The sequence below is a fragment of the Cebus imitator genome, unplaced genomic scaffold, assembly GCF_001604975.1.
Source record: "Cebus imitator isolate Cc_AM_T3 unplaced genomic scaffold, Cebus_imitator-1.0 Scaffold323, whole genome shotgun sequence".
In the NCBI taxonomy this organism is placed as follows: Eukaryota; Metazoa; Chordata; class Mammalia; order Primates; family Cebidae; genus Cebus; species Cebus imitator.
The window spans coordinates 557,566-566,938 of record NW_016107638.1 but is presented as its reverse complement, the minus strand read 5'-3'; the positions used below and the strand labels follow the sequence as shown (position 1 = coordinate 566,938).

At 48.8% G+C, this 9,373-nt stretch overlaps 1 protein-coding gene across 7 annotated transcripts in view; it reads right to left on the bottom strand.

Annotated features, from left to right (window-relative positions):
• Positions 1–9,373, bottom strand: part of STX2 (syntaxin 2) — a 54,373-nt gene that overhangs the window by 44,308 nt on the left and 692 nt on the right. For 2 of the 7 annotated variants that reach the window (XM_017504513.2, XM_017504514.2), the window contains exons 1-2: positions 5,776–6,371; positions 3,870–4,083 (exon numbers count right to left, since the gene is read on the bottom strand). The exons of 4 other annotated variants lie outside the window; for them this stretch is intronic. In XM_017504513.2, coding sequence (XP_017360002.1) covers positions 3,870–3,995 — 126 coding nt within the window. In that variant the 5' untranslated portion in view covers positions 3,996–4,083; positions 5,776–6,371. Of the gene's footprint in view, positions 1–3,869; positions 4,084–5,775; positions 6,374–9,373 lie in introns of those variants that run through there. One more of the 7 variants, XM_017504512.2, reaches the window with a different exon arrangement.

Here is a 9,373-nt window from a genome sequence, read left to right as displayed (position 1 = left end):
GCACCCATCCCTGTGCTCCCCCAGGAAAGAGGCGGCACCCATCCCTGTGCTCCCCAGGAAAGAGGCTGCACCTTTCTCAGTGCTCCCCAGGAAAGAGGCGGCATCCTTCTCAGTGCTCCCCAGGAAAGAGGCGGCATCCTTCTCAGTGCTCCCAGGAAAGAGGCTGCACCCATCCCAGTGCTCCCCAGGAAAGAGGCTGCACCCATCCCAATGCTCCCCAGGAAAGAGGCTGCACCCACCCCAATGCTCCCCAGGAAAGAGGCTGCACCCACCCCAGTGCTCCCCAGGAAAGAGGCTGCACTCACTCAGCGCCCCCCAGGAAAGAAGCTGCACCCATCCCAATGCTCCCCAGGAAAGAGACTGCACCCATCCCAGTGCTCCCCTCCGGAAGTGAGCCAGGTTCCTACGGTGACCTTCCCATGCTCTGCGTGCACCCCCTACAGTGGCGTGGTGTCAACAATCACAGAGGCTCAATCCTCCTCCACTCTGAATCCACAACACGGATGGATTTTGTTCAGTTATTTTTGCTCAGAGTCATTGGCTTGCTGGTAAACAATGTGTTTCTCTACCTGCAGACCAGGAAATATCCACATGACTAGGAATATGTTTCCTCTACTGTCTTATTTCTTATTCCTAAGCCTTGACTTACATGTCTTAATTCCACCTGGAACTCTCAAAACTGATGAGATAACAGGAAACAGACCCAATAGTACTGTCTTTGCTTTTCCATTCATAAAAACAAAAACAAAAAAATGACACCAAAGCACTACTTTTGGCTTTACACCTAAGCTACATTCTTTCTTCAGTGAATGTCCATGTTCGGTCTCTGATGCTGAGACGGCAACAGCTGTACAACAGCCAGGATTATGAGAGGGTATTTATCGTAAATAACCGACTGTTTGTGGCAAATGTTTACTAAAAGCCAGGGAATACACTCCTACGTGACATACTTGATTTCCAAAGTGCCAAAGTACAGGATAAACATTCAAATGGCAACATTCCTTTTCTGGCAAATGTTAACAGAAGTCTCTTAAAAATAGCGTTACAGTAAAATCACAATTCTCCTGTATGAATACTATTGTCAGGAACAGGCAGCAGGTAGTTTCCCCGTTTAGAGACTATTTAAAAGAAAACAGTAATTTGCCACCGCAACAATCATTTATAATTCGACAGAAGCTGAATCACCACAAATGGCAGAATCCAAAGCTGGGCAGAAGCCTGGGATTTTGCTGCATGTCGCTCACACATACATGCTAAAAACCCTCCACACACATAATAATTGTGGGCAAATAAATGACAAACCTTGACACATAGGTAGTGGATTTAGTGCTATGTTGTCAGAATACTTTGACTGATTTTTCACAATTAAATCACTTGGATAAAAAACGAATACTTGTAGTTAAACATAGGTAAAAGCTGGCCAGGTGTGGCCATCATGCCTGAAATCCCAGCACTTTGGCTTAACTGGGAGGATCACTTAAGCTCCAGAGTTTGAGACCAGCCTGGGCAACATGGGGATACCCCATTTTTTGTACAAAATATACAAAAATCAGCCAGGTGTGGTGATGCACACTTGTGAGGATCCCTTGAGCCCTGGAGGCTGAGGCTGTAGTGAGCAGTGATTGTGCCACTGGACTCCAGCCTGGTGACAGACAGAGGCCTAGTCTCAAAAAATAAATAAATATGTAAAAGCTGACTGTGGGCCAGTTTGTAATTATGGTGCTAAACATAACCTACTTTCTCATATTTTTGTATAGTTAATTACCCTTTTATACCCTATGATAAAATGTTACACTTTTTCATTTTTGTTGTATTTTTACTAACACTTGTTTCCATTATTAATATTATATAAATACTTTTTAACAGGCTCTTAAACTTTATGTAAATAGTATTATACTTCAGCAATTTTTTTTCTTCTTCTGAGGCGGGGCTTGCTCTATCACCCAGGCTGGACAGCAGTAGTGTGATCATAGCTCATGGCAGCTTCAACTTCCTGGGCTCAGGTGATCCCTTCTCCTCAGCCTCCTGAGTAGCTGGGACTACAGACGCGCATCTTATTTTTAGAGATGAGGTCTAGCCATGTTGCCCAGGCTGGCCTTGAACTCCTGGGTCCAAGCAATCCTCCCACCTCAGTCTCCCAAAGTGCTGGTATTACAGGAATGAGTGACTGTGCCCAGCCTGCCTCTGCAATGTAATCGTTTTGGTTTTTTCTCTCAGCTATACATTCAGATTTCTCCACTCGGACATATTACTCTAGTGTCAGGTGAAACCACACCGTACGGTTCAACATCACACATTCATCTCACCTGCTGCGTACACTCCCTTACATAAGAAGCCACGATGCATTCATCCAGGCTCCTACTGTGCCTAAGATTTTGCCATTACCAATAACACAATAAAACCACATTCCTGCGTGTCTCCACATGCACATTAGGATGGTTTTCTGGTGCATACACACACATGCAGAGAGGACCACCGAGCCATGTGGTTTAAGCATCTTCAGCTTCACTAAACAATGCCGAATTGCTCTCCAAAGTGGTTGCAATACATCACATGCCCCCAGCATGGCATGTGGACATGAGACACTGCCAGGCTAACCCTGAGCTACCAAGGGCCCAGCACATGACCTCACCCCAGGAATGAGGTTCAGAACTGACACAATGAAGCCAGGAGAGCCTGAACTAGGGAGCATTTAAACTCGGGAGCTGGGGGCAGCCCCCATGCACCAAGTCACGGAGACAAAGAGAAACCCATGTGACATGGCTCCAGACGACCTCTGCAGCTAATTCACATCTCACCTCCGCACACCACTGACCGTCCACTCACCACCAACAGCATCTGTCCTTTGTATGACCTTGCTCCCAACCCTGGGCCTCCAGGCTCGCTGTGGCTTCTGCCCAGGGCGCCCTCCCCCAGCCACTTTCTTATCCACAGCTCAGCTCACAGGGTGGCCTCCTGACCCGCCTGTCCAAGGCAGCCACACCCAAACCCTCACTCTGCACATTTCCTTCACAGCACGGACTGCAAAAGATACTTTATTCATCTGCTTAGCTGGCTGGCTATCTCCCAACTGCAAGTTCCATGAGAGCAAGGACTTCTATCTTTGCACAACCCAGCCATCCTGCCCACAGCAGTGCCTGGCACACACTGCCAGTCGGTGATGATCAGGCCAACAAACAAATGAATGACAATGAATGAAGAGAAAGAGAAGGGCCGACACAGATAAGGGGGAGGAGAGTGGAGAAAGCACACACAAATGACAGGAACCAAGAAACAACAACAGACACACACACAGACTGAGGCCCGGCAACCGCAAAATGGGCAAGACACAAGGACAGGAATGGCCTGGGTGACTTGCGGCATCCTAACTCCATCCCTCGTGAGGGCTGACGGTACCACAGGCCCTCAAGATCTGGGAGAAATCCCTCTACATTTTTTTTTTAAGAGATGGATTCTCACTGTCGCCCAGGCTGGAGTGTAGTGGCAGCATCTTGGCTCACTGCAACCTCCGCTTCCCAGGTTCCAGCGATTCTCTCACCTCAGCCTCCCAAGCTGAAATTACAGGCACCCACTACCAAGCCCACCTAATTTTGGCATCTTTAGTAGAGATGAGGTTGTGCCATGTTGGCCAGGCTGGTCTACAACTCCTGACCTCAAGTGATCCTTCCAACTCGGTCTCCCAAAGTCCTGAGATTACAGCTGTCAGCCACCCCAGTCCACTCTATCTTTTCATAAATCTCCCTTTTTTGCTTGGGTTGACGGGTTTCTGTCCCTTTTAACCAAAAGGTCTTGAAAACAAGAGATTCCAGTGGCATCTACGTTTGTCTCACCATAGGTATTTTCAGGAAACACACTGATTCAATGAATACCTGGCAGGTGCTTTGGATCAGGCGCCATGCAGAATACTGAGGCTTCAGAGCACAAAGGACAGCATGCATCTGCCCTAAAAAGGCTGATGAGCCGGGGGAAGGGTGCAGGAAAAAGCAGGACTGCATCTGTGTTCAGAATGTTCCAAGATCAGATGGGCCATCTCTGGAACGTACGAGGAAAGGGAGGCAGGACGGCTTCCTGGTGATGCCTAACCTGAGACCAAAAAGGGTGTGAGGCTGGACACGGTGGCTCACACCTGTAATCCCAGCACTTCGGGAGGCCGAGGCGGGCAGATTACCTGAGATCGGGAGATCGAGACCAGCCTAGCCAATGTGGTAAAACCCCGTCTCTACTAAAAATACAAAAATCAGCCAGGTGTTGTGATGCATGCTGGTAATCCCAGGTACTTGTGAGGCTGAGGCGGAAGAACTGCTTGAACCCTAGAGGCAGAGGTTGCAGTGAGCTGAGATAGTCCTCACTGCATTCCACCCTGGGCAACAGAGTGAGACTCTGCCTCAAAAAAAAAAAAAAGGTGCAAGGCAAGAGAGAATGTGCTGAGGGAGAAGTCCAGTAGTTCAGACAAAGGGCGTAGTAACTGCAAGGGCGGGAGCGGGGGACACATCAGTCCAGAGGCAGGAGTGAACCTGCCACAACCACAAGGGGACAGATGTGTGCTCCTGGGGACCTCTTCTACGGATCCATTATTTCTTAGATTTTCTACTCCTTAAATTCAAAATAGACCCCACATTAAAAACAAGAAGTGATTAATCTGTGCCACCACACCCAGCTAATTTTTGTATTTTTTATAAAGATGTGGTTTTGCTGTGTTGCCCAGGCTGGTCTTCACCTGTGGAGCTTAAGCAATCCACCCGTCTTTGGCTCCCAAAGTGCTGGGACTTCAGGCGTGAGCCACCACGCCCGGCCTGCAAATATGATTTCTTAAAGAGTGGGAAACACTGCTCAGATATTTTTTAAAGTTATTTTGCTCTTCAAACCAAAGGACATGTTTATATCTACAAATGAGTGCGCCTATTATAGTTAAGAATAGAGAAACTATAGATTCCAATTGTAGGAACCATTTGAGAACACATAAAATATAAAAATTTGGCAGGATTGCATAAATTATGAAATTCTAAACTATAAATATATGCAAATAGAAAATTATATTTATATGAAATTCTTAGTATTTTAAGTTCCAATTAAGTTTTTTGATCTTATTTTATAAATTGGAACCTGAATCTTCACTATACAATATTCTGCACCACATGTGCAAACATGAGCTGTCAAAAATTAACTTTTTTAAAATATCTTAGCAGTGTTTCCCACCCTTTAAGAAATCACATTTGCAGGCCGGGTGTGGTGGCTCACGCCTGAAGTCCCAGCACTTTGGGAGCCCAAGGAGGGTGGATTGCTTGAGCTCCACAGGTGAAGACCAGCCTGGGCAACACGGCAAAACCCATCTCTATAAAAAGTACAAAAATTAGCTGGACGTGGTGGCATGCGCCTCTGGTCCCAGCTACTTGGGAGGCTGAGGTGGGAGGATGGCTTGAGCCTGGGAGATCAAGGGTGCACTGAGTCGTGATTGTGCCACTGCACTCCAGCCAGGGTGACACAGTAAGATACAGTCTCAAAGAAAGAAAAAAAAGAGAAAGACTATATTTGCAATTCATCACCTTGAACCGAGGATGAAAAATAATGATCTCATTTCTTTTAGGTGTACTAAGAACACCACATAGCTATAGCTACTATTTCTTGTTAATATCATGCAAACAATTCCCACAGATGAAATGGATAGTTTCTCTATTCTTCACTGTAATAAATATACCAACGGGCATAAACCTAGTTTAAAAGTAAGTAAACGTTTGGGGTTGTTATCTTACAGAAGAGCCATTCCGTTTTGCTTACATCCTACAAGGAATTTCATTACACCTCCGTCACTCTTCCTCCCAGGCTGCATGCATCAGCACCCGCAATCAATTGACTGCCGCGTCTCTCTGCTCCCAGCATAGGATCTGGTAGAGACCTGACATTCAAGTACCTGTTGAATGAGCGAGTCTTTTACTTTCTGTAAATCAGAAATATCTTTCTGGATTTGGAGTCTAGGAGATCTGGACCAAGTCATGTAAACTTTCTATGCCCAAATGACTGGTAGAAACTAAACCTGTCAATACAAATTGTACTGAGCAAATTAAGTTTTAAGACCTTTCCATGTAATTATCAGAAGTACATTTTTCTCAGGAACAAGCAACAACAGCTAATTAAAGAAACTTTTTAGAAGCGTCACAAATATTTTATTAACATGGACACTGTAGATGAGGCATTTTAACCAACAAAATATTAAACTTTACCTAGAAAAAAACACCAGCAATTTAGAAGCACAGTTGTGAATACACATTCAACTACCCTAAGAGCTACTTGAAAAGGACACATTTCCTAAGAGGAAAAAACTTGTACCTGGTAACTTTAAGTTGGTTTTTTAAATATTAAAAGTAACTAAACTTCAAATTAAGTTTTAACTATTTTAAACTAGTGAGAAGGTGGCTCTTTTTTCTTTTTTTTTTTTTGAGAAAGGTTCTCAGGCTGTCTGTCACCCAGGCTGGAGGGCAGTGGCAAAATCTTGGCTCACTGCAACCTTCGCCTCCCGGACTCAAGCAATCTTCCCACTTCCTGAGTAGCTGGGACCACAGGCATACGCCACTACACCTAGCTAATTTTTTGTATGTTTTTTTGTGAAGACTCCTGAGCGCAAACGATCCGCCCACCTCAGCCTCTCAAAGTGCTGGGACTACTGGTGAGAGCCACCGCGCCCAGCCAGAAGGCTGCTTTTTGTAACTTCCTAAAAACAAAAAAATCTGGCAAATATTAATAGCACTTATAATTACATAGCACTTTCTCCCTCCCACCTTCTCCTAGAGCTTCAAACGTTACGTAAGTTTATGCTTCATTACTCCCTCTGTGAGGTGGATAAGAGAGATATCATTGTCCCCACTTTTACATACAAGAAAAAGTTTTGAGAGGTTTAAAAAGTATTTGCCCAAGATTCCAGAAGTGGAAACTTCCATGGATTTACTCTCCCGGCTGCTCAATGGCTGCATCTAAAGCAGGATGGTACTGAACTAGATAAGACGACTTCTAACTCTAGCATTCTAGAGAAAACTGATGTACATGTTCTCACTAACAGGATCAGGAAGGGCTGCGATATACAGAAACTGAGTGACAAATAATTGCCTTATTTACTTTTTGCTATTCAATAAGCCAAGAAAAGGCACTTTCTACTATTCCCCAACCCATATATGTGGCCATCTTTTGCTAAAATAGTTACAGCTCTCACGTTCAATGACGTTCAGCAACTTTTTTTTTTCTGAGACAGTGTTTCACTCTGTCACCCAGGCTGGAGTGCAGGGGCACGGCACAGTCATGGCTCACTGCAGCCTCTATCTCCTGCGCTCAAGGAATCCTCCTAGCTTAGCCTCCTGAGCAGCATGGACTACATGTGCGATCCTCCACACCCGGCTAGTTTTTGTTATTGTTGTTGTTTGAGACAGAGTGTCTTTCTGTGGCCCAGACTAGAGTGAAGTGGTGTGATCTCGGTTCTCGGCAAGCCTCCCGGGTTCAAGCTGCAGCCTCCAGAGTAGCTGGGACTACAGGAGTGCGCCAGGATGTCCAGCTACCTTTTGTATTTTTAGTAGAGACAGGGTTTCACCACGTTGGCCAGACTGGTCTCCAACGCCTGACCTCAAGCGATCCACCATAAGCTACTGGGTAAGACAACACAACAGTAATTTGCTGTGTTTAACATGATGTTGATCTGTGGACCGCTGGGAATACGTGTCCATTAACAAAAAAGGAAAGGAAGAAAAATCACTGTAAAGAAAATTCCTTGGAATGAATATAAAGCATAATTTCCATGAACCTAAGGATGAAATCATTGCCTTTCTCAACCAGAGCTCCTCATCTGAACCACAGAACACAGATAACGATGAAGTGGCTATTTTCTCTATTCTCCCACTCGGGGGTACATAAGAGCTGCATTCTAGCAGAGGAGAGAGCATCACTCAGTACATGCAATGACTGCTGCAGGGCTGTGGGCCTTGGCACCCCTGTTCTGAGGCTACCAACAACTTACACAGCAAGGGCCGCCCCTGTGTACGCACGCAGCGTGAGCCGGCGGCCGCATCTGTGTACGCACGCAGCGTGAGCCGGCGGCCGCATCTGTGTACGCACGCAGCGTGAGCCCGCGGCCGCATCTGTGTACGCACGCANGCGGCCGCATCTGTGTACGCACGCAGCGTGAGCCCGCGGCCGCATCTGTGTACGCACGCAACATGAACTGGTACCTGCATTGTAAAGGGAAAGTCATAATTACTCCCGTTGCCCTAAGCCGTCCTGGGCAAGACAAGCCTGGAAAGGGCACGACCATCGCTACAGTTTCACTGTCACATGCACAGTCCTGTCACCTTTACAAGTGAGAATGCATCAAAATCCTTCCAAAGTTTTCAGCGACCTGCTTTTCCCTTGCTATAGTAAACAGTAATTTGCTGTGCCATCCGCCGAGTCCCCTGTGTGCTCCGCTGGCTGGAGGCGGGAGGTGTGTTCAGAGTCAACATACACAAGTCCAGTTCCCAAAGCAAACTACTGGGGAGACCAGACACCGGCTGCTGTTAGCGCTCGCCCCACCCCAAGCACCCAGCACTCTTAAGGCGCCCACATTTCACACTCATCTGTTGCCTCCAGCTGGGTGCAGGGTCCTGAGTGAAGCCCAAGGGATAAAGCAGCGAGCAAGAGGACCCGGCCTGCTCCCCGGGGCTGACACCCGCTGCGGAGACCCCGAGGGGCAGACAACAGGCCGGTGGGATCCGGCTGGTGGAGTGACAGACAGGGAGCCCCTCTTGGAGACGGGGTCAAGGCCGGGACCCTCCCCTCCCCTCCTCCTGCCCCAACCGGCCCTGAGGACCCGCCCAGGAAGCTCGAAGACCCCGCCCTGGGGACCAGGCCAGGAGCCCTCACCATAGGACTCCCAGGGACCCCCGACCCCGAACCCTCCGAGTCCCCGGCCCGCCTGCCCCAAGACCCCGCCCTGGGGACCCCGTCCTGCGGACCCCGCCCAGAGCCGCCTCTCAGGGCTCCCCGAGACCCCCGCCCTGGGGACCCCGTCCTGGGGACCCTGTCCTGCGGACCCCGCCCGGAGCCCCCTCTCAGGGCTCCCCGAGACCCCCGTCCTGGGGACCCCGTCCTGCAGACCCTGCCCGGAGCCCCGTCTCAGGACTCCCCGAGACCCCCGCCCTGGGGACCCCATCCTGCGGACCCCGCCCGGAGCCCCCTCTCAGGACTCCCCGAGACCCCCGCCCTGCAGACCCCGCCCGGAGCCCCCCCTCGGGACTCCCCGAGACCCCCGCCCTGGGGACCCCGCCCGGAGCCCCCTCTCGGGACTCCCCGAGACCCCCGCCCTGGGGACCCCGCCCTGGGGACCCCGCCCTGCGGACCCCGCCCGGAGCCCCCTCTC